The sequence below is a fragment of the Poecilia latipinna genome, unplaced genomic scaffold (assembly GCF_001443285.1).
Source record: "Poecilia latipinna isolate Pla-1442-1.1 unplaced genomic scaffold, P_latipinna-1.0 Scaffold1242, whole genome shotgun sequence".
NCBI classification, from domain to species: domain Eukaryota; kingdom Metazoa; phylum Chordata; class Actinopteri; order Cyprinodontiformes; family Poeciliidae; genus Poecilia; species Poecilia latipinna.
Window position 1 is genome coordinate 124,494 of NW_015113858.1, and position 26,093 is coordinate 150,586.

Genomic DNA, 26,093 nt, shown 5'->3' on the forward strand with positions numbered 1-26,093 from the left:
CATAGAGAGGGTTAGCTCTAACCCTGCCTAAGTGTACACAAGTGTAAGTGTTAGTCTTTTTTTTACACACAAAGTCTAACATTTGTGTGTAAAAAAAAAAAAAGAAAATGAAGAAGAAGAAAAAGAAGAATCATTCTCTACCACACTTCATCCTTCCACTCAACTTTCCATTATGGAAATAGGAAAGTTAATTTTGTCATCGACTGTAACCCAAAATCACCAAATTGTAAATATATGACTCTGTTTATAATAAATCTATATGAGTTTCACTTTGTGAATTGAATTACTGGGAAAAAAAATAAACTTTTCAACGATATTTAACTGCTCTGAGATACACCTGCATGCTATGAGGTGTCTATGGCTACTAAAAATACCCAAACTATTCTAGTCTTATCAAATCCCAAAGCTTCTTTGTTTCCTCTTGTATCATTTTTTTCATTTTTTCATGTTCCTTGCTCTCTTCATGCATCTTTTACATCCTCAGCCCCAATCCAAATAAAATCATGCTAATAGGTTTCAGCATTGGAAAGCTTTCTAATGCAACCGACTAAATTAGTGTAACCTGTCAAGAATAACCTTTCTTAATACTTTATAATAATAATAATTTAAAAAAAAAAACAAAATCACATGATTATCATTCAGCCCTTTTTGGGACTAGCAAGAAGTTTTCTGTGTTTGCTCCTAATGCATCTTCACAATAGTGTACTGAATATATTGCAAATATACCGTCATATATCCTACAATATAAGCAGGTGCATTATATACTGTACAACACGTCCTGGATAGCAAGTTTCCTTTATCGTATTTGATCGTATGCTCGTACACTGATGGGCGCGGGGGTCAACAACAACAGACGACTGAAAAATACCTTAAAAATATTAACATTCAGGGTCTGCCCGGTGAGTGTCGGCCTGGAAATGAACGGTACAGACAGGAGATTACACGCGTCGGGTATGGCACAGGCAGGAGAATGACTGAACAGCCCCTGGGAGAAACTCGGACTCTCAGTTTTTATTTTTTTTATGTCTAAGTAGTAAAAGCCCTAAGAGAAGCTGTGCTGGATGCAGGCATGCGTATCGCAGCAGGGGTAAAAAAAAAAACAAAAACAGAAAAAAAACCCACAACATTCGCCCAAGAAAGAAAACTAAGCACATCACTGGACAGAAGCAAAAGCAAACAGGAGAAAAGATATGCTCAAGTAGAGCGAAAAAAAAAAAACCTCTCTCTTTGCTTGAGATGCAGTTTTGTTGCTGCATCGCACCGAGAACTTCGGCTCTAGCTGTCCAGAAAAAAAAACAACAAAGAAACAAGCAGCCGCGTTATCTCGTCACGGCATTTCTCTGCAGCGACGCTGATTGAACTTCACGCCACCCTTACTGGAGCTAAAAGCTGCGATTCCCAACTCGTGCGTGTGGAATGTGAACGCATCGTGAGGATAAACGGAAATACGGAGCTGGAATGTAGAGGCTCCAAAAAAACAACGTAGTGATACTTTCAAAGTCTGTTACAGCGCTTCACGTTGGAGTGGCGGTATGACTAAAAACCAAATCTCAGCTCAAAGTGTGTAAACATGTTTGGTCCCTAACAGAGTTGAAGGGTCGTGGAAAAAGTTGTGAGGATGTGGCTGGAGAGGTGCCCTGAAAGAAGAAAAGGGAGAGGAGAAAGGAAAGGATGCTGAATGTAGGTCCCTGTGGTGTCCCATTTGATCTGGAAGCATCCTTTTTAAGGAACTGTGCCATTTGCTGCTGCATCCAGCGTCCGTCCTCAAAGACACCTCCTCCTCTCTGACCTCACAGCTGTTCCCCCCACCTCTTGCACCAACATCCTCGCTGGATCTGCACCTCCTCGGCCACACGAGAAGACTGGGGTGCCGGGTGGGGCGTCGTGGCAGCGGGAAGGCGTGGGGGTAAGCCCCTCACCCCTGCTCCCCCTTCAAGCAGAGCTCCGAACCCTCCTGGATCTCAAATAAAAGCCTTCGCTGGGAGACAGCCTGCCGCTGGGAGAGCGACATCGTGCCGCTCCCGGCGCCCCCGCCGCACTTCACTTCTTGACAGCCTGTCTGTAGCTGTTCCTCTGTCCTTCCTGTCGAGGTTTGCTGCTGCTGCAGGCGCTGGCTTTGCTGCTGGTGCCCCGGCTGCTGCTGGCCTGGCTGGCCAGGCTGCTGTCCTGCAGCGTGGGGCTGGAGTGCGCCCTCTGCAGGCTGCTGTCCTCCAGGAGCAACGACTCGAACACGGACAGGTCCTCCTCGCCGCTCCGGATCTTGGCCCGCAGCAGCATGACGTATGTCCCGTACCGAGTTTTCTGAGGAGGTGCGACAGAAGAAAACGTCTGAGGACATTACTGGAGTAATGAGCAACACTGATCACTCATAGCTGGAATTAGAGATTGTTACAAGAAACAAGGTGTAAAAGTTTAGGAATTTAAATATGCCTGTAACTTTCCCTTTGAATGCATCGACTCTGCAGTCCTCTACAGAACATTTCCCACCTCAAAGTCCAGATACTCGTCTCGCAGGCGGTACTCCTCCAGCTCCCGGCCTTTGACCTTGCGGTCTGGAGGAAAAGACCGCAGCTCAGCGAGGTCAGTGGAGACGGCTCTGAACCGAGCTTCATGGGATCGGATCTGCTCCTCCTGGAGAGTCAACACAAAAACTTTTACGGCAACATAAAGGCAAACATGACCATCTGATTAATTACATTCTGAGAGTCGCTTGCTATTTCTCTCATTATTTTTTTTAATGACAAAAAAATAAATCAATTTAAGCACCAAATTATGAGAATGTTTAACTTCAGAACAATCTGAATAGAACTTGGATAAAGTGCAGCGCAGCCATAAAAAACTTTTATAAAACGCAACCTTTTGTGCTGCTACCATTTTACAGATATTATAATAAATGTTTCCAGAGATCATCACAGGTCAACCAACCAGCCATCCCCACATTTACAAAATCAAGCAAATTTTGTGGCAATCATCTGTGCTACAAAAGTTTTAGCAGCACAAACACACAAAAAGTTCATTTATATCAATTTTGTCTGATTTTATTAATGTGATCTCTTGTGACCTTTGGAAACTTTTTTTTAAAATATATCTTAAATATTATAACAGCACAAACCAGCAACAGTGTAGCTCAGTGGACTGACGGTATATTTTGTTTGATTTTGTAAATGTGAACTGGCTGGTTGACCTCTGATGACCTCTGGAGACATTTATTTTAAAAAGACAGCAGAACAAATGAACATTTTTGCTGCACAAACATTTGACGCCAATTTAGCTTAACAGTCCTGTGCATAAAACCACAACATTGCACGCTGAAGTTGTTTGTGACATATAATGCAGTTCAGCCAGGTGGAAATGTCCGATAAGGTTAACGGTACCTCGGACAGTTTGGACATCGTTCCTGGCAGCAGCGGTCGGCTGAACTTCTTCTGGGAGCCGATGGCTGCTGGGAAGGGAGGAGATGAGAACATGGCGGCCACCGTGTTTATACGCGTGATCCAGGACTGCATCTGCTCAGCGTTCCTGTCATGGATAAATCACACAGTACTCATTAAAACTGAATGCTCGGTTTGGTACGAACTGCTTCCACTCTGTGGTGTTTTACACCAACATCAGCACTTGGCTGGGCTGCAGCATCAAAGGGATTATAAATGATCAGAAAATGCAGCACTGCTGTTGACAAAGAACTGATTTTGGAGCCAATTAACGCATGAGAGAACAGGCTCTGTTCTACACTAAAAGACCAATTAGGGCCTCGTGAGGAATATCAGCTCGAATCAGACAGCCTTGCTTTAAAATCCCAGAGGAGACGGACAGAAGATGGAAATGGAGAGACAAAGAGATAGAGAGAGAGAGAGAGAGAGACGCAGATAGGAGTTCAGCTATCTGGGACAAATACAAGTTGCAAACTGGAGCACAGAGCCTGTTCTCCTGGGGCTGAAACATGTGGCCAATCACGCGCCACTTCCTGGATCCTGCTGAGTGCACCTCCACCTTCAGCACATGGGCAATTTAGCATGTGGCCAACAATGATCTGAGTGGATTCCTATCAGGAACAGATAATTGCCTCATAAGGTCGAATTTATTACAACAAATTAAGCTGAACTGAGGCTCGTACATCAATCAGTCTCATGATCTCAAAGAAGAAAGAAGAAATTATTGACCTTCTCCATTTGGTGACCTCTATCACATATGAGAGAAGATTTCTGTATATTCCACAAGGTTAGGATTTATTTAGATTCAATACTAAAATTGATTTGTCACATTGCATTCTTGCATTTATCCTTTTCTCAGTTGTTTTAAGAAAGCGTTTTTATGATCCAACATTGATCAAGATCCAGAACGAGTCTGGATCCGTCTGGCATCTCAGCAACAGAATCACCTCAGTCAAACAGCAAAAAGGACTTTACTTAGTGTGACATTTAGCTCTTTCCTCCCTGACGAAGAAATCTCGACAAAAACTAACCAGAAGGTCACTTAGAAGTCACCAGATGATCAATTCTGATCATCATCGCTTTGGATTTGGAACCATGTTGGATACGATGAGAAAAGAGCTTAAAGAAAGCAGCACTGAGGAATTTTACACAACCTCACACCAAAAGACAAACATTACATCCTGCAAACTCCTAGTTGGTTGGGAAAGTCTTCTTGATCGACTCCAGGTTTCAATTTGACTCTTCGAATGCTTTGGTGGGAAGGAGTCGTCACAAGGGAATCGTCAACCAATCAGAGGCTGACTGACAGTTAATGTGAAGCTGTTCTAACGTTGCTGTTTTTATAAAACACATCATCAGTTCCTTGAATAGGAGACAAATTTAAAATCAACAATACTTTTTTTTACAGCTATAACTAATTATGGATTATCGTATTTTTCACACTATATGCCGCACCGGATTATATTCAGTTTTAAAATGAATGGCCTATTTTAAAACTTTTTTCATATATAAGGCGCACCGCATTATAAGGCGCGTAGAATAGACGCTACAGTAGAGGCTGGAGTTACGTTATGCATCCACTAGATGGAGCTGCACTAAAGGGAATGTCAACAAAACAGTCCGACTCCGGTCAGCGAGGAGAGCCTACCGCGACTGGGCCGGGGCGTGGGCGGATGATGGTCACCCTTCTTTGTTTGTGCACAGCATGTTTGTGGAGAACGTGGTGCTAAATGACCTGCAGACGACCTGATTCTAGACGGTCGGTAGATGGTCAGTCAAACTTTATTAATAGATTACAAACAAGAGTTCTGACAACTATCCCAGCATGCACCGCGTGCTTCTTCTTCTACGGGCGCAATTTTTGTTTATTTGAACAACGTGGATCCACAAATGTTGTTTATATTAAATTCTACTTTTTTATATACATTTTGTGCTCTCCTCTGTTGTTCACACCTAGGCTCCCCCAAATTTAGAGCCTCCTGATCAGGCCCAACTTCCTTTATACTTCTGTAGTGTTGGTATTAGTAAAGTAAATTAACTTAACTTGCCATCTACTATTGAGGGTATTTAAAGTAACCTTTCTTTTGGGTTACAATCTGTTGCCTTATTAAAAGAGAAACAGAACTTTTCCACATTTTGTGGGTCATCAGTTGTTTTCTATTTTGTTGGCCAAATTCTTTACCATTCTTGACTTGTGGACAGGGACCAAAAAATCATTTAAAAGGCTACAAATGGCCCCTGGGCCACAGTTTGGACACTCTTGCATTAGATCTAACCTCCGGCCTTTGGAAGACATTTTGAAAAGACCTGGAGAGAATCAGTTTCTGAAGCTCATAGTTTGAACCTGAGAAGCTTTTCTGCACTTCATTAAACACTTTGGACACAAGGGGATCTGGTTGTCTTAGGATTTCTAACAGCTTCATGTGTCTAAACGATTTCTGTGTGGATGAATCCTGAATGCATCCTGCAGCAGCAGCAGCATCTCCACAAACATCCCACAACAGATTGCCTGACACCCTGCCCCCTCTCATGGATCATCAGGGAGTCTGGGATTACATGAATGATGCTTGGCTCTAACCTGAAAGACCAGATGGTTTATTGCACACAACCATCTGTGTAGAAGTTGTTGGACAGTGGTCGGAAAATGGTAAAAAAAAAAATAAAAAAAATACTTGGCACATGATTAATTTTATCCATCACTGTCAATTCTCTGATATCTGTGTAATAACATCTTGCTGTAGCCAGTCGTGGTTTTAAACAAGATATGACAGAGAAATAATCTGGGATATAAAAAGAAAACTCATGTTAGTGAGATAATTGGTGCAGTAACCACTTGCAGGAGAGTCTGTAGTTGTAGGTTGATTTACTGTCCAGAGAATCATTTGAGAGTTGATTTGGCCATGTGCTCCGAATCAAAATCTCGTTAAAAGTCCTGGTGATGACGCATTTTCAGCTTCCTGGCAGAGACTATTTTCATTTGAGTTACAAAGAGTTCATGATGCTCGGTACGCCAACCCTGCTCACTGCGTGTTTGGAAGAGAAACAGGCCCACAGCATCACAGATTCCACACCTTACTTAACAATGAGCATGGGCTTCTTCTCGATATATTCAGCCTACAATACATGTTTGTATTTTTCATGACAGGAAGAGAAAAGTTTATTTCCGTTTTTTTGGAGCGTGTTACCATTGCTCAAACTATATTAGGTCAGAAAACGAAACCAGTAACTTGTTTGGGTTTGCGTGTGCAGCGGCTGCAGGAGACATTCGTGATAATTTATGCGTTTAGGTTCCTTCCAGCTCACTGAGCGACGTAAACGGGGTGTAATGAGACTCACGGTGCCTGGAAGAGGTAAACCCTCCAGTCAGCCGTCCGCAGGTAGAAGACATTGGGTCTCTTGCTGTAGTCTGACGCCTTCATTGCCAGAGAATGATGGATGGACACGGCATTCTTCAGGTCTTCATCCGACAGCTGCTTATCCGGCTTGTACTCGCCCTGAGATGACAAGGTTCAGCAGGAATTAGTGTCCAAACCTCAAACAGGGATTCCTCTAGAAAAGAGCCAAAATGCTGGTTGGTAGTAAACTTGAATAATTTGATCAAGTTTTATAAAACTTAACTGTTTAGAGAACAAGCTTCAGTAAAACAAGACTTTGGATGTGGCTTTTGCCTAAACAAATGAAGAAGCTATTGTTTTAGTAGGAATATAAACAAAGTTACTCATGAATTTGGACAACAACACTTTTATTTCATGTCTGAAGAAAATGATTAGAACAAACTCAATATAAGAAAGACATAAAAGTTTGATGTTTAGATTAAAAATAATTTTCCGTAGATGCTTTAGCAACACGTGTTTCTTTTGGCCGTTATAAAACCAAATAAGAGATGTTTTTGATTATCGAAGCAATAAAAAGTGTTTTTAATAGTTCTTCTGCATGTTTTTCTGCTATTTCTGCAGAGAGTGTTTACAAAACTCGGGCACCTAAGGTAGAGGGTTTTAAAAATATTTTAATGATTTTTAGCTTCAAACCATTTACCAAAAATTTGGTTGATAATTCAACTCAAGATTATTTTATTTACTGAGTTTAATTTAATCCAATTGAGTCAAATTCTTTCACCTACTTAATATCTAAGTTTCAAATGGATAATTTTGCTTATTTTAATTGTATGCAGTTCTTTAAATGTCCTGTGAATAAATATATTTGCCCATTTATCCATAACAACTGGAACGTTCAATATCTAACAAGTTATTTTCGCAATTTACCGTCAATTAAAACTCTGCCCCCTCGGGTTGACTTCACTCCCTGCTGCAGTGGGGGTGAAATTACCGTAATAACCCAATCTTGGCTGGAAAGCGCAACGTTGGAATTTTGCAGACGTGGCGCAATGTGTGGCGGAATTACGGTACTGCAAATTTGGCTGGATCGTCGCCGTCGCTCTGGAAGGGTTAACTCAGTACTAAATTAGTCATAATGTCGTTTCTTTAGAAGGCATTATTTTAAACTGGTAATCAGCTAACATTTATTTTTTACTTATGATTGGAAACGTTTAGTGATATTATGTAATGGTTGATGTTTCTGGACACCAAAGCCCTGAGCAGGTGCAGTTTTTCTTTCCGTTTGGGAGCAGCAGCAGCAGCAGCAGGCTGTTCTGCTGACGGAGGTCGCCTGTTTCTGGAGCCAGACTCTTCGCTCCGTATGGGTCCCTGCTTGCTGCCAGAACCTGGCGGCAGGGCCCGTTACGCCATAAGACATAAAGAAGAAGCGCTAATCTAAAACCAGCTAGTTCCTGATGTTTGTTGTTGTTTTTTCCCCCTTCACCTTCTGTTACAAATCTGCTGCTACTGGAATGAAAGCCTAACAGGAAGCTTATGGCGATGTAGTCAAGCGTTTTTTAACAGGATGAATAATGCATATCAATCAGTGGCTGGTGCAAACTGCTTCTCATTGCATCTTTTCAGGCTATTTACATGAAATGAGGGGGAAATATCCAGAGTTCACACTGTTTATGCTGATGTAAGAGCCTTACTTTTTGTAGATACAGAATTAGCCCTTTAAGGATGGCGTAGAAAGTCTTCCAGCCTCTCTTCCCTCTCGGTGCTTGAAAGACAAACATGTTGTTAAATGACACAAACGTAAGGGCAAAAGCAGATAGTCTAGATGTTAATTAAAGCTCAGTTACTTTGTAGAATCAAAAATCAGCATTTTAAAAATGTTAGACATGCAGAAGTATTCACACTCTTTGCACCATTTCATATAAATTCACATAAATTTTAATGTATTTTGTTGTGGTTTTATGTGATAAATTAACACATAGCAGTGATTGTGAGGTAAACGAAAGCCTAATAATAAATATTTTCCCTGTTCCTGCCAAAGAAAAGCAACCCCACAGCATAATGCTGCCTCCACCATGTTTGAAGGTGGTGTCTTTTTAGCGTTCCTTAATTGGCGGTTTGATGGAAAAAGCTGTTACTGAATTAGAGAGTTAATTTAGTGACAGACTGCTGCTGCATCCGAGGTGCAGAAAGGAGCGTTATCGTAGTTCCTTCCTCTCAGCGTCTGTTGGACTTTAACGATCACTGTTCCCAACAAACTCAAAAAGATTTTACATTCCTGCTGTTTTTATCAGTTCAAATAACATTACTGCTATTTTCACACTCCAGTTGTTTTCACAGTTTTTCCACTTCTAGTAAATAGTTGTTTTTAATGCACATAAATTTCTGTAATTCAACCTCTAATGTTTTCTTCTCTAAATTAACTTACTCTGCTTCACATTGCTTTTAATCTGAATATGCTATTTTTTAATAAATGCACAGTATTACTTTTCCTATGTTGAACATTTAAATTTTTTATTCTTATTTCTATATTTTTGACCTTTGTGTGAGTCTGTAGGTTTCCTCTTACTTTACCTCGGTGCTGTCACACCTGAATTTTTCCACTGTGGGGTTAATAGAGGATGTTTTCTTCTTTTTTTTGTATCAGAGGTGAGCAATACAATGTGCATGGAAAACTTTTAAGATTTTTTTATGATTAAAAATCATAATTTTCTTCACTTTTTCTGCTAAAATGAATCCAAATAAAATAAAGCTTGTGGTTTGTGACAAAGTGAAAAAGTTCAAAGGGCATGAATACATCTGTAAGTGTATAACCTAAAACACATTTGAAACACTGAAAACGACGACAACGTGAAAGGAGTTTTGATGAAACGCTTGACGAACTGTCCGTCTCGTACTTCTCTTTCCGTCTGAGTCAGCATGGACTTTCCGCACCAGGAATCCGTTCTTGTACAGCAGCATCCCCGTCGGCTCCGTCACGTCCGACAGGGGCTTCCCGCTGCTGCCCACCCTCTTTATCGGCCTGGAGGCGTCGGAGTCCAGGAGGCTGTCCCCAAGCTCTGAAAACGACTTCCGCAGCTCTTCCTCATCTCTATGGAGACAAAGTATATGAAAAAAAAAACACAGACTCCATGGTGATCGACACTTACGTGTCCTGCCTCATTAGCAATAAACACATCATCATTCATCCTGTCCTTTCTGCCGTGCACCGTGTGCTTGTTACACCAGGACATGAGATTTCACATGAGTCAAATCACCGGTCGCTGCCGCTGTCTCAGTCGAGCTTCGACTCTTCAAGGCGCTTACAAAGCGGCGCATCAGCAACGGAAAGAACAGGAGCTGCCTTCAAAGCTTTCAGCGTGCGTTTTCCTCTCCTGCTCTTTGAAACTCAGGCCGGTCTTTAGGATCAAAAAAGGCAGAGTGACACCTTCCTTCTTGTTCTGGCTTTGAGGTGGAAAACAGAGACTTATTTACCCAGAAGACCAGATCCTGACACATCACGCTTCCTTTTCCTCGTTGGATCTTCAAACTCTCTGAACGGGTTGCAAAGTTCTTAGAGTCAATGTTTTTGGGTGAATCTTTCTCTGAACCGAACGTTTCAAACTGAAAGTCTTGACAAATTATTTTGAAATAGAATCCAAATGCTTTCAATCCACTGTATTTTATGCTTTTAATCATCTTGTAGAGCAGTTTCTAAACAACTGGATGTAACGTTTCGACCTTACTGAGATCACCTTGCATCAGTAAGGTAGGAAACTTCACTGTCACAGAAAAACCCAGTTACTGTCAACAGTGAAGTGAGTTGAACTTCCACATGACGGGGTGTGGAGGTGACACAGAGCAAGAAAGAAGCCACTCCTTCGAACTTTCACTGAACTTTGCAGCTGCAACTCAAAAGTGCAGCTCAGAAAGGGTTCAGGGTTCATGTTCATTTAGAGCTGGACAATAAATCAGTAAAATTCTGATTTGATTGCAGCAAGAAAATATTTTGTTTCCATTTCTGTTGATCATTATCCTGCACAAAGACTTAGTAATGACCCATTTCCAGTTTTCTGGCAAATACCACCAGATTTTTTCTTAAAACTTTCTGGGTCAACGATAGAGTAATAGCCCCACAGCATCACAGATCCTCCACCGTGCATCCACAAAGGGCCTAAAGTTGGCTTTCCTATTTATTCACGTTTTGCCAAGAGACTGTTTTTTGCTAAAAGCTTCAATCTGACTGCCTTTTGTTTCAAAGACACGAAAAAATAATGATCCAACATCACCTTTGCTGTGATGCTGGATCATGCAATTTGATCAGCATAAATATAAATCAATGTCAAAACCACAACATTTATTAAGCATTATTAGATTTTTGTTCTTTAGAAAATGTCAGAAGAAAAATTATCTGGAGAACCAAATAGTTGTTGGTGCTCTATTTAATTTTTCCATACTTGTCGTCACCTCGAAAACCATTAAAGCCAACTTCATGTTTTTCAAGGCAGCATCAGAGCCGTGCATTAAGATATTTTTATTCTCTGAAAGTTGCAACAAGGACAATAAGCTCCAGAACGTCAGGAAGAAAGTTTGAAATGATGCAGTCCTGAAAACGGTAACCTGAAACGCTGAGTAGACCAGTTAAGGCTTTTGGAAAAATATCTTTAGGCCACTTCTACTCTTTAATTAAATAATACATCACGTTATTTTTACAAATCTAGGACTACAGAGACAATCCGACATGCATGATGCAACAGCAGTGACAATCCCTTTCTCCTCTAAATAATCTCCCACGTTGCTCTGTATCTTTTTTAAAGGGATTTGTCTCATTAGCCGATGATAGATGCTTTAAAGCAACAACAATCAGGAGCCTCTCTCCGCACCCGCATGGCGAGGAAACATGGCAGTTCCAGTTGTTACCTCACCGGGTGGCACCCCTGCAAAGGTTCAGCCCAAAAATAGAAAACACCCCCCTTGAGACCACGCTATGAGTAACCAACAGTACATAACAGCAGTTAACCCCCATGCAGGACGGAGAGAGAGAGGGAGAGAGAGAGAGAGAGAGGCAGAGACCAAGCCAATGAGCATCTAGCCTGTTGCCTGGTAACTGCCGGCCTTTCCTGAATTTGTCCGTCTCCACGCAGACGAAAAGTGGAGAGAGGATAAAGAAGTGACAGAAGAGAAACAGAGATAGGGGCAAGAAGAAGACAAATCTCAGTGTTGTCAGATGGCAAAACGTTCGCGGTGTGAGTGAATAAACACGAGACGGAGAAATGCAATTAAAAAAGATGGAGGTGAAGGGGAAGAAATTAAAGGAAAAGGAGAGGGAAAAACAGAACGAAAGGAATCAAATATTTATATTTTTACAACAAAAAATAGGTTATCTTAGTAATAAATACAAGAGAACAAAGAGGTTAAGGATTTAGAGGAGAGCTAAGGTTTTAAAGTAAAAAAAAAAAACCCTGAAAGTTAGGAGAGACGATGTAGAGCAAATGTCAAAGTAAAAAAATAAAAATAGATAAATATATATAAAGCGTGAAAAAAAAAAGACAGCATGCTGCTGTATGGGAAAACAGGTTAAAACAAATGCATTGTGGGTAGTCTGTGCTGCTTTGGTTGCCAAGGGAAACAGATTGGCTGCGTTTCACCTGTGACGCTGAGTCAGTGGACCAAATGACAGAAGCACTCAAAACACAGTCAAGTGAAAGAGGACAGTAATTCATCCACACGCGCTCTGCTGTACGCCGCAGCCTCTCTTCATTCATGGCTTTAATTCAGCTAGAGGACGGCCACTTTCGAACAAAACAAACACAAAACCTGCTCTTTCAATTCATCAAAACTAGTTCATTTTAAAAATAAAAGGACAACCGTTAGAACTTTGTGTATGATCCTTACAAAGAATAAAAGTAACTTTGCAAAAGAAGAAGAAATCTGGCTCAGGTCAGTCAGTCTTTGTGAAGGACTTAAAAATAAATAAACCTCAGAACTGTCTAAATTTGACATCAAATCACTCCTGTAGTTTACGGATGTCAACAAAGGTTTCACAGTGGCCAGAGTTCCTGGTAAATCACCTTTCAGTTGCTTACAAAATAGAAATGTTCTTTGTTTCTTTGGTACCAAAAACAACACAGCACCTCGAATAACCCCTATGCAGAATAAGTCTGAATATCTCTGAAATCACCACCAAGTCGGACCTTGAAGCAGGTAGGCTACAGCAGCAGATGACCACGCCGGCCCAGGTCTTTCAGCAAACATCAGGAAACTGAGACTGCAGCCCACACCACCAACAACCAACACTGGGCAATAAAAACGCTCCCTGGTGTTGTGAGGATCGATTTGAGCTGTGACTTTCAGACGGCAGGTTCAAAATGTGCAGAAACATGAAAACAAGGATCCATTCTGCCTTGAATCAACAGTTCAGGCTGGTGGTGCTGCTTTGTTGAATATTTTACTGGCATATTTTAGCTCCTTCAGTATGCCTTTAGAACAACTTAAATACCAGCCTTCCACTTTACGATACCTGGTTGAATCTGTGAACTTGAAGACATGGCCAGTGAGTGGAGATAACAATCTGCACCATTGTTCTTTATATTAACACTATTAGATTAGGTTTTCATGTCAACACTGCAAAATTATTAATTATTATTATTATTATTAGAGGTTATAATATAAATGCTCTGAAGGTTAAGTCCTAGTTTGAAGAAACAATCTTGGAACATAAAGCTGATTCTGGTTTTCTGGTTATTAGCTGGATTGAGTTTCTGTCTGTTTTCCAGCCACGTTAGTGTCCCCTAACGAACGCGCTCTTTTTGGACAGTGGACAGACGGATTATCATCTGGAAAAATCATCATCATACTTTTGATTGATGGAATGAGACAAGTGTCTGAAATTTTAATGTTCCCCTGTGCAGGTCCTGTCGTCTGTCTGCACCTGCCCATGTAACCGACGACTGTCTGCTTTAGACAGACTGATAGACTCACAGGACATGTAGCTAGCATACCAACACAGAAGATACACCATAGAAGAAGCTCTTTGAGAAGTTTTTTTTTTTTGTTAAAGATGTGGAAGGCTGGAGGGTTTTAATGTACGTATTTTCCAAATAAAACATTTTTCAAGTGAAAAGTTTGTTGTGTAACACATTCGCCATGAAATGTTGGCCTCATCTGGTCGGAGTTTTCCACATGTAGCTATGTGGCATGGCTGCAGCTGTGCCGTCCTCTTTCCATTTTTACATGATACGTTAAACAGAAATGTTCAAAGCGCTGAGACCTTGTTTCATAAGCCAACACTCGGGTTTCTCCCTGATTTGTGTTCCTTGGTCTTTGTCATCCTGTTTGCTCCCTAATAAACGTCAGAGGCCTTCACAGGAACAGCCTGGTTTACTCTATTTACAAATGAGTAAAGACTGCAAAACATTTTCATTTGGAATATCATTACATTAACCAGATAATTTTCCTTCAACTAAAAAAAATCAGTGACTATTTTGTGTTAGTCTTTCACATAAAGTCCCAACAACATGTTTGTGGCTCAAACATGATAAATGTGGTAAAGTCTGAACTTTTCTTGCACATTCCTTGCCTAAAATGCAGCAGCTGCTTTCCGCTTGATCATTCGTAGTAAACGATGCATCTACAGCTAAAATAATACTTTGAACATAAATATGTGAAAAGCTCAGCCCTTCCTTTCTGCTAAACATCAGCACAGTGTAGGGGTAGGAGGCTGATTATTTTTGAATAACTGATTATTGGATAGATAAAAGTACTTGAGGAGTTCTGGGTAAAACATATTTAGAGAAAAATGTTTTTTTTTATCTTAAATGAAAATGTAAAGATATTTCAGACAGTTTTGGCTTAATTCTTGCTCTGAATGTGTTGTTCTTTTGGCAAATGGCTGTTTTTAGAGTCTGTATACTCCAGTTAGCGATTAATCAATGACTAAATTAGTTAATGATTATTTGGAAAATCGATTCATAACGATTAATCCGATTAATCATTTCTACTGTAAGTCCCAGAGCAGGAAACAGAATGTTAGGTTAACCTGTCTCTCTGAATTGATCGAAGGTGTGCGTGTGTGTGCGTGTGTGTGTGCGTGTGTGTGTGTTCATGGTTGCGTGTCCTCCATGCTGCCCCCTGCTTCTTGCCCAGTGACTCCAGCTTTTCCTCATCTCACTCAGACTTTTCTCCACCCAGAACTCTGCATCCACCTGCATCTCGACTTGTTGCGTCTCGGTTGCAGAGCTTGCTGCCGGCCCTCCTCCCCCGCTCCCGAACGAGGAAGCGAGCGTGCGCTGTACGGGTCTGCGCCGCATGTGTGCGCGAAGGAAGAACAGGTGGGCGCATCCGAGCGTTCTGCTGACAGTGACCGTGCGTGTGTGTAGTTCCCCGTGTGGGTGTGAAATTACATCGCTAGCGTTGGAGCTCAGAACACAAAAAAAAAATAAATAAAACACAAAGACACACCTGTAATAAGACGCCAGACTTCAGATACAGTTTGTGATCATATAATCCGAGTTAACAGTTAGTTTTTGTGCCCAAGTATCACACCTCCGTCACACTTCTTGTTATCTGAGCCTCAAGCTGGAAGTAAATCAGTAAATTGATGCTTTGGGGATCTATAAATACAGTGAAGCTGATGCGCACCATGAGACAGGCGAGCAGCACATGTGAAGATATTCCATCATCAGTTTCATTATAAACTATGGATAAAGACGTGGGCAGGATGGGGAAGTGACATTGTGAGAGAGAGTTTCAAAGCTCCAGCACTAAAAGCCTTTACAGCTGTTATTCTGTCTGCATCTCTGTATCTGCGACGGCTCGTGTTTGGAGGTGGATTCTCCTTCGCTTGCTAATGTTTACGCATCTAAAACTGACATCCCCTCCGTCCCCCTGTGGCCTGTTATGCAGCTGCAGTGTTTAAATAGTGTTTAAATAGCCGTCTGCATGTCAGCAGCGAGGTTTGGACCGGAGAGCCAGGGCTCTGGCCGGATCCGCTCCTCTGGCCACTTTTATCCCACAGCTCCAGGAGCGCCGCTGCCGCTGCCGAGGCTGAGAGGCTATTTTTGGAGCGGCAGTGGGAGGATGTGGTCACACCTCTGTACGGGATGCAGGTGGACTGCTGCATGAGATGAAGTTTCTCATGCTCCGTTTGGTATTTTGCTGCGTTTCAAAGGCACATGCACACGCTCACGCTCGCTCGCCGCGTGCGTTTGTCAAGCAGCCCATTGATCTGTTGCTGAGTGCGAGAACACAGGGAGGAAAGAGCGATGCGGTAGCTATGGAGTCGTAGTCATGGAGCCGTAACTATGGCAACAAAGCTTGGAAAGCTAGTGACTTAATTGGCATCTCCAAGGTGCTCTGATCTGTGGAGCCGAGCTCCAGAATAGCAACAATCCACACACTGATGTATCCTTCACATGTCAGGCAACAAACACGTCACTATTAGATCCAAACAAGTTATTCAATACCCCCCATTGTTTCCCCTAAGAGTCAGTGTGTGCGTGAAACACAAGGAAACTAGATACAACACAAGCAATGCGAGGAGAATACAGGCACACTGCAATAAATTACAAAACCATCAAAACTATTTCTGTAACTCGATTCAAGAACAGAGTTTTACATCGTTAATATATTCATTGCACACTAAGTGATATATTTGTAATGTTCATTTCTGTTGATTTTAGTGGTTATGTCTTCAAAATAATGAAAACCCAACATTAAACTATTCAGTAATTAAAAATAAAGAATAACATTTGTAGACCTACATCCGTCTGGTTGGGGATCGTTTTGTTGTAACCGTGAGTTTCTTCTCTGTAGGCTGCCAGTCAGACCCAGCTCTTCACTTGACTCAACCATCTGAGTGATTCAGCTGTGTTGGAGCAGGGATTCATGCCAAAGTGTCAGCTCGACAGCGCTGGAGTTGAAGACCTCTGATTTACAGTAACTTAGAGAACGCATGGCTACAATATCGGTCATTGATTGGAAAGTTTGCCTGTAATTAAAGCAGGACTCCTGCTGGAAAACAAAGTCAATAGAATCGATAAGCTGAACAAAACTGACTTTAGGCTGGAAATAAAACAGAGGACCAGCACCAGTAGGTGACATGTCACCCCAAATTACTGCAGAGGGTGGAAACTTCAGATTGAACTTTGAACCTTTATTTCCTAATGAAATGCAAATGTCGGGATAAATCTGTGGTGCAGTGGCTCTTAAAACTGTAGCTGTTGTGCATCTTTTTCAATCACACTTTTTCCTTCCAGTTAACTTTCTATAAGTGTGCTTAGCTACAGCAATAACCTGTTAAAAAGGTCAAAGCATTTCTGCATTAAAATCCTATTTTATTCCTGCTCAATAACATTCTCCTGTTCTAGAAACTAAATGATGGGTTTTTATTAACTGTCAGCCGTAAATGTCAAAATTAACAAATAAAAAAATCAATTTCATGTTTAAATTGAATTTCTGAAATAAGCCAACTTTGACTGATGTTGCGTTTTATTGAGGTGCGCCTGTGCAACGCTGATGACGATTTACATCAATCAGTGGAAATTACTCACAGCGTCCACTGCAGCTTCTGGTTCTTGATTGAGTTGTAGAGCGCCTGCGGGGGAAAAGAAAACAGAAATCACATTTTCAGATATGAGCAGAGCCCAGATTTGATCAGGTGTTGCAGGGAACATTTGTGCAGGTTTACTGTGGCTTTCTGAGAAAGACACATCACAAAGCATGACGCTTCAGTCCAAGAACCGTTTTTATGCTGCTCAGCGAACGCCCCGTTTTCCAGAGTCAAACTCGTTTTGGTTTGTTGATTGACCCGTCGATCACCTAATGAGCCGCAGCATCAACAAACCTGTTAAACATGGAGCACGTCTTGGACCAGTCAGATATAAATAATTTAGATCTGCATCAACCTCCACAGATCTGAGTCTAATGGAGCAAGTTCTAAGTGTGGGATTTCTCGGGTTAGATCACCAGGTTGACCAGGTAGAATTCAATTTAAATCTTATTTTCTAATTTCCTAATATTTTCCTTCTAAGCAATCGTTCAACAGTCCTTCAGGTTGAAGGTTTTCCTAAATCTTCCTTTGGAAGTTGGCTGATTTTTAGTCAAATTTCAGTGGAGTACTTGATCATTTTTGGATATTCTTGGTTATTTAGAACCATAATTCCGAGTTATGACACATTCGGACATGAGATGCCTAAAATAAACACTGAAAGAATGAGCTAATGTTGTCTTAGCATGTAACTAAGCAAATAACCTCAGCATCCCATCACCAAGACAAATGAAGGAAATGTTCCATAATTTCCTTAATTGAAATTATGGAAAGCACATTTTGACTGACAGAAAACATTGTAAAACCACATCATGAACCTCAAACGTCTGATGGAGTAACATCTGATCCATCAGAGAAGCAGCCTTTGGACGAGCAGCAGAGAATCACAGCTCTGCTCTACAAATCTAGCAAGAAGAAAGCCATAAAAAATGCAAATAAAGTACAAAAAAAGCTTATGGATCATGAATAGTCTTGAAAGGCAACACAATTACATCTTCCAAGTCAGTTTCAAAACAATAAAACACGGTTTGGAAAAGTCACAAGCAACCTCTGAGTCTGCGTTCTGCTTCAGTTTTTCTGAAAATCCTGTATGAAAGTTTTCGTTTTCCTAATGATCATTTCCCTTCTCTAAGGAAGCCGCTCCTTTCCTTTCATTAGCATCAACAACAAATAGAGTAAACCAACAAGGAGCTCAGGGGATGAGGGAGGGTTTAATGCTGCTGCAGGAATCTCAGCCTCAGCTTCCTCTAGATCTGCAGGGACATGTGAGACATTTAGACAGCTCACACTGACATTAGTCCGTGTCAGCTAAATGTAATATAACAAATCCATTTTCACAGCCCATCTCCAGCAGAGGGATGAGGGGACGCAGGACAGCGGGGAACCGTCAGGGGTGCAGCGATCGAGGCCGATGGACGCAGCTGATGGACGGATGTGACAGCTGAAGTGATGTAAAAGACACTTAGGAGCTGCTCATCGCCTCCTGGTTCAGCCTTTAGCTTTGACACTCTTCCTGACTCCACACCGAGAGAGAAATTAAAGCAACCATGTCGGGTTTAGGAGCCGCTGCTGGTTCTCGGTGCCGTTAGCCTTTTGAGAATAATTTTACCCTATAGTGACTTTTAGTCAAATGAAACACGATTCATTGCAGGGTTTGACTCCAAGCATTTTGCTTTGAAACTGGGCCTAATCAGAGACCGATCCAGAGAATGATGAATATTAATGCTCACCCAGGGTAGCTCATTACAGACTCAGCTCCGTTTCATCCTCTTCGCTGTGAAATCGCAGCTCTGCGTCCTGCTTCGCAGAATCAGGGAAGAGATTCCCAGGATTCCAGAAAACTAAACTAAACTCCTCCCAACATCAAGTCTTGTTGATGGTAAACCAGTAAAATACTAGCGCTTGTTATGCACAGCACTGGAAACTTATAAACTTTAAAAGATCAGACGTGTTTCCGATTTTAATATTACTTTAATAAAGATAGTTTGGCTGTGGAGGTGTGTAGGTGCATCTCTTTGCCTGGGGTTAGCTTCTGCAGAGAAACAGTTTCTGAAGATTATTTTAGTTAGAGTTATTACAATGTTGTGTCTCTGCCATGCGTTTTGTTGGAATAGGAGAATACGGGTACAAAAAAACAACAAACATGTTTTCTCAATGTCTGACAATAAAATCAAACTGAACTCTTCCTGTTTCAAGTGAGCTGGGTTTACAAAAATCCCAGCCACCATCTACAGCCACATGTCCTTGCAAGGTCATTGGGGCGCTGGCGCCTATTTCCAGCAGTCATTGTGTGAAAGGCGGGGTAAAACATGAGCAGATTGCCTGTCCATCACAGGGCAATAAAACACATGGGGCAGAAAACCAGCATGGACACTCAACATCCAGAACATCCTTCTTCCTGCAAAGCAAGAGACGCTACCAACACCATCATCGTGCCGACATTGGTTTGCTTCACCAAAGCAATCTCTTAATAATGTCATTCAGATACTGTCTGGATTGACAAAGACTCACCTCAGCATTCTGAATGCTGAAGTGGCTCCAACCAACATTGTTACCCCTTTGGGGGCGCTCAGATAGCATTTAGCTTTTATTTGCAGATAGTAAGTTAATCCTTCAATGTAGAAAAAATGAAACAAGGCAATAAAATGTCAAAGTAATACACCTGTGTGTTCCAATGCACAACAAACCATAACAAACAACAAGACCTGCCAGGATTTTAAGTCCCACAGCATGTCGTTAAGTTTCTAATGTCAAGATCAATGCGTGGTATTGCATTTAGATGACAATACCACGCAGGTAGGAAACAGTACAACAGCTACACTGATAAAAGGTTAACAATTAACAAATATTGATTCATCAGTCAATGTGTCAACACTCCGATAAAACTAAGACCAAAAATAAAAGTAGATCATTTCTGACTTTAAGAAATTGTTACTGTTGTTAATCTACAGATCATAACTCCAGTCATCAAGGACCGGTGCTCCACAGATTTTCTATTGCTTTGCTTAAAACACTCCTGAATAATTAAACGGGACATTAACAGATGCACTGAGGCAGGAACACAGCAGCCTTTAAGATCCGATTGAGGTCGTTCATGTTCACTGACCACTGAGCAACAGTGACAAAGAAGCTGAGTACAATCCAACGTACCCATTGATGTCACATTGACTTATGCATGGCTAAATCTGGGCTGTACGGAAAGACTTGTAGATGTACAAACATAGATTTAGCCATGATTGGTGAGAATAGGTCAACACTACCCATGTGGTACATCAAATCTTATCGATACTTACAGACACAATGTTGTGATCTTCTGTGCTTTGGTTTAATTAGGCCCGTCACAATAACTAATGTTTCTGGACGATTAATTGTCCCAGAGGTTATTGCAATAAACGATAATATTGTTGTTTTGAGACAATCTGCCAATAATGATAATAATGGCATCAAAATGCAAGAACATATTCTCTCATATCAATAAACTTTAAATTCTAATGAACATTTAAAACTGGAACCGGAAGACCTTTTAAATATCCAAAATAAATCAACAAAACAACAGAAATATCGAGAAAAATTAATTATGAAGTCTCTGGAAGCAAAATTATCCTTCAAAAAAAGGTTTAGGTGAGACCAAAACTCCAGTCTGAAGACTTTTATCATCCAGTTTTTGGTAGAAAGGGAGAAACAATAAATCATGAAATTGGAAATGATTGAGCTTGTTTTAATTTATCATGCGATTAATTGATTTACTGATTATTGTGACAGGCTTAGGTTTAATTTAGGAATCTGCCATCATGAAAATTTGCACTTTTTTGGTAAATGTTAACTCAACTTTGTCCTGAATGACCTATGAATGTCTTATGACAGTTTAAATTACACTGATACATAAGTATATATCTATCATAAGAATAACCTCTACTGCCTTACCTCTCAGATCTCAACTGAACAAAAGTGACAATTTTATAACTGTGAAGGACTGAAAAAGTGGATTAAAGGAAGTTTATAACAACCAGAGGGAAGAAACGGCGTGATCAGGTACTTCTGGGACCGCCAGTCCGTCAAAGATCATCAGACTATCAGAAACAAACGATTCCTTACAGACACATTAGACACCATTACCAGAACTAGATGGAGCCTGCATGAAGCCAGGTGGTGGTATTATATCAAATATTATGCAGTATTATAGTATGAATGCATTGTAAATGAAATCACTGGTCTGCAGGTGCAGCTCATTTAGATAACACAAAAAAAGTTTAAAAATGCATCTTTGGCTTTGTGACTGAGATCTGTTAAAGAATCGCTATTATTGATCAATTTCCCAACAAAAAAATCTCCCAGATTTCATTGTAGAAGTAAAGGAAAAAAGTGGAATTACACGGATTAATAAATAAATGTATCCATAATTATTTATAAATACCAAATTATTTATTCAATACCGATTAAATAATTGAGTAACAAAGTGTGAGCTTTATTAATTTGACATCTAAGTCATTCTATTTCAAAATAAAATACAATTGTTCTTGTATTCATTTCAAGAAAGTCATTAAATAGACCCTTACATCTGGCTGGTTAGCAGGAAAACTACTTCAGACCAATTAGATTGACTGAAATAGCATTATTCCTAACATCTAAGATAAAATATATTCATGATTTACAGGAGATAAATAATTAACAGTGACATATCGTTCTTATATATGCATTTTGTATTCGTGACCATTTTAATATGCTTCTATGAATATTTATCCAATTTTTTATAATAATCTTTTCATCATGTCTATTAAATTGTGGCAAATTTGCATCTCCACAGAACTTTCTCAATGTGGTTATCTTATGAGAATGCAATTTCATTTCTAATTAAGCCTCATGGTTTTGAGGGTTGAGTTGGACAATTAAAATTACAAATAAAAATTCAGTTTAATTTTCATTTCACAGTGTTGTTGGGAGGAAAGGTTTCCATAATGACATTACTGGGGTTTATTTAATAAAGACGTCTCCCTGAGGTTGAACATGTTCATGATGCAGAAACACTTCCTTCTCAGTTTCTGTCTTGTTTATGATGCCAAATCTACAGCATTTTCATCCATGTCAGAATATCTTTAATTTCAACAATACATACACAGAAGCAGCTTACTGTGTCTGTTCAATTATTCCCCCTGAATAACTTGAATTATGCAACAAGCAAAGGAAAAACACAACCCGCTGTCACTGTAAGTCCCGAGGTTTCAGGGACGACGCAGAGAAAAGTTCAGGAAATAAAGGTGAAAAATAAACCAGTAAAACTCCACTGGTTTTGCGAGTCTGAGACCAGAAAGGATCCGATTCACCTTCCCTGCTTCCTGCATCAACTCCATCAAGAGGTGCATCCTAATAAATCTGACTATTGCCAGAAAGTTTCAGTAATTCACCTCAAAAACTCTTTTGTAGATCAATTTCACATAGTCACATATTTTCTATGTCTATTTATGGTCATTGTAAAGAACTATGGCTTTCAACTAATGAGAATCTAAAACCGGATTTGTCAGAAACTTCAAATAGAACAAGAGATCAATTTAAAAAATTGCTCAAAAATCTACATGATTGGACAACACAATCATGTAGAAGACTGCTGACTGACTGATGTTCGGCAGACACTTTCCAAAAAAAATTAAGTCACAAAGCCCATAGCTAAAAAACCTGCTTGTTAACAATGGAAAGTTTAGTAGAAAGAAGACGTGTGGGAGCAACTCCAGAGTCTTAAGGAATAGCAGAGAGGCACAGTATCCAAGTTATCTGTGATTACATGTAAAGTTTCCACTTTGAGTCACTGAGTTTATTTTTCTCTTTCAGGTAAGTCACATTTGATATTTGACACTTGACACATTTGACTGGTTCAGGAGCAGCTGGATGCAAGGAATGGACCAGCTGAAGATAGCCCAGGAAGGACTGAGAACATTTTTCTTTCCACTCAATTTTCCAGTAGTTTGCTTTCATTCAACACTCAGTGAAAGTAAAGGATTTTCAGCAAAAAAAAAGAAACGCCTGTTGCTCACCCTTCAAAGATCAAATCAGCAGAATCCTCCATGATTCCAGCAACGATAACATAACATTTCTCAATTTATAAAAAATCTTTTTTTAATAGGTGTCATTTAAAAACACCAAACTCCTGATAAATTGAACTTTGGGCTTTCTTCAGCTGCAAGTCAGATTTGTTCAAATAAACAAAAGTTAATCTTTGAAACACATCTCTCCATTTCCTGAATGTATAATATCAAAGGTAACTTTTGCCGGATGAAATTACTGAACGTTCGACTTCACCGAGACGCCCCTGAACGCACCACAGCTTTACAGTCGGGACAGTTTTTCAGTACCTTTCTCCTCTTCCTGGCCTGTGGGTGGTTCTGCCCGTCCTGAGCTTTGCCCAGCAGGTCTGGAAACACGAGAGGTTTGAGGGAGCGTGAGCGTGGCGTTCTGGGATAGCGAAATGGGTCCATCATCCGGAAGTCCCTTCCGTAGCGCACGGTGCAAAGGGAGCGTGAGCGTAGGCGCCCTGCCGAGTGCAGGCTGTTAACACCAATCATGATCACAGATTACGCACCAAAGAGTGTCCACAGACCACTGGAGGCTGGGAGCAAACTCTTGTGATTCAGCCTGTGTTTGTCCCACAGAAAGCTTTAAGAAAGTGTAAAAGATGCGAGTGGAGATGATCACAGACGACGGCGGAGGCTTCAGAGGGATGCAACGCATCACCGAGCTGCTGCTGCTGAACAGACCTCGCTATCAGCAGGGATCAAACCACAAGAGTGTCATCTCTGGATGTCTGCACTCGGCAGGCAACGCAGGGGGTGCACACCTGATGCTGAATTATGGATGAGACACCCATGTATTAAACATCATCTGAGTGGGCGAGACCTGGCTTCTCGCAGCTGAGAGCCAGTCACAACTTTTTCCTTGTTTACTGAAGCAAAAACGGGGAATAAAATCAAAGTGGCTGGATAAAAGCCCGTCTTCGCGTCGTCTCCACAGGAAACAGGACAAACACGCTGCATGCACTCCCAAAGAGAAACGAAGCTAGCACTCTCACAGATGGCAGAGGTGTGAACGGACAGCCAGCATGAAACAGATGGGTGTGAAATGCGGAAATGAGAAGCTAAAAAACACACAAGGCGGTGCTACTGAGCTTTTTGTGCCCGTTTAAATGTAAAAGAGATTGAGAAAGGGGGTCACAGAGGGGGCGGGAGGGAGGGACGGTCGCCTTCGGACTTCAGAGCCGGGATTCCAAAGAGTGCACAGGATTTCGTCACAAGCCCACGGATACAAACAGAATAAATGTAGGAAAATAAATTGTCCTTAAAGCTGAGCGGGAGAAGCAATCCTTCCTGTTGCTCCCACCGTAAAATGGATCCCCCCCAGTTCCACGGATCCGACTCTCGGATTATCTGCCTCACTTCTTCCTCCTGCTCTCTATCCACGAGTACAGGTCCACTGACATCCTTTCATCCTCTTCGTTCCAATTTCATCTCATCACACGTTCGGTGGAGGTGTCTGAAGGAAAAAGCGCCGTTATTTCTCATCCCTTTTCTCGTCTTTGTTGTTTGTAATAAAAAAAAAAATTCCCTTTTAAACCAGTTTGTCTTTTTTTCCCCTTGTTTCCTTGGCACTACTGCTGTTAAGGAGACGGAGGAGGAGGAAAATATGAGGAGGAGGATGAGAGGGAAGGAGAGCTGGTTGCCTGAGTCGCAGAGAGAAAAAAGAAGCTGATAGGGAGAGTGCTCTCTTTCTCTCTGCCTCCCTCCCTTTGGCTTCATCAATGCGCACCTCCCTCTCCTTTCCTCCCTCCTGCTCTCAGTCTCCACCAGCGAATCACTGCCTCTCATACAGACTTCTTACAAAAGCTTTTTTAAATTATACTTTTAAGGAAATTGGCTGCGTTTATGAGGTGGAGAGAGACAAAACAAATAAAAACACTATTTGGAAAATCATTTTTAACTTAAATCTTGCTTAATCTTAACAGCTAAAATACTTGATTTTTTTATTTCTGATTGGATTAGACAGTAATTTAAACTTTTTAAGGAACTGTTTCACAGTTTTTACTAATAAGCAAAAGCTAGCATTACATTTTTAAAAGTCTCAAACAAAACCAGGGCAAATTTTCACTTTAAAGAATACTAATCGCTGCTCATTGCTTGTTATCAAGCTGTTTGTCATTGTAGCAGGATACTACAGTTTGCTAACAAGAAAGCAGATTTCTATAATCTAAAATAACTCAAACCGACTAACACCTATACTCACAACTCATTGTCAGGCTATCCACTATTTAAGCTAAGCATTACTAAATGCTTCATAAAGTTATACAGTTACTCAGACTCAAGCAAAACTTTAACGTCTAGCTAAATGCCACCTATAGCAAGATTCAAAGTCTTTGTGAAAGTCAATCTAATAGTCTCTAAAACTCAATTTACTGAGAGTGAAGATGATGACTACTCTGCGTAATGCCAAGCTAACCAAAGTAAATTTTAAAAATGTATAATTAAAAAGAAAAAATCTCAAGAATGCTAACAGCTACTCAATATCAATCGAAAACTATTTGCTGCTTAAACTAAACATTACACAAAAATTATACTAAGTGTTGCAGTGTTCAGGGTTCAAGCTTGAGGCTATTCACAGTTATACTAAAAACTACTCATGTTAAGCTAAAGGTTAGTATCAAGCCAACAGTTCAATAGAGTCATGTTAAAAGCTTTGAGTCAAATAAGGGTTAAGCTTAAGCTAATCTCTAAGTCATGCTAGAGATTAGCATGACTTAGGTTTTCTTACAGAAAAGTATGAGAT

At 40.7% G+C, this 26,093-nt stretch overlaps 1 protein-coding gene across 6 annotated transcripts in view; it reads right to left on the reverse strand.

The window, feature by feature from the left end:
• Positions 1–1,524: 1,524 nt before the first annotated feature.
• LOC106960918 (PH and SEC7 domain-containing protein 1-like) overlaps positions 1,525–26,093 on the reverse strand; it is a 97,491-nt gene continuing 72,922 nt past the window's right edge. For all 6 annotated transcript variants that reach the window (XM_015054313.1, XM_015054314.1, XM_015054312.1 and 3 more), the window contains 7 exons: positions 17,293–17,336; positions 9,661–9,854; positions 8,458–8,528; positions 6,768–6,925; positions 3,375–3,519; positions 2,488–2,631; positions 1,525–2,301 (listed from right to left, as the gene is read on the reverse strand). In XM_015054313.1, coding sequence (XP_014909799.1) covers positions 2,041–2,301; positions 2,488–2,631; positions 3,375–3,519; positions 6,768–6,925; positions 8,458–8,528; positions 9,661–9,854; positions 17,293–17,336 — 1,017 coding nt within the window. In that variant the 3' untranslated portion in view covers positions 1,525–2,040. The remainder of the gene's footprint in view (positions 2,302–2,487; positions 2,632–3,374; positions 3,520–6,767; positions 6,926–8,457; positions 8,529–9,660; positions 9,855–17,292; positions 17,337–26,093) is intronic.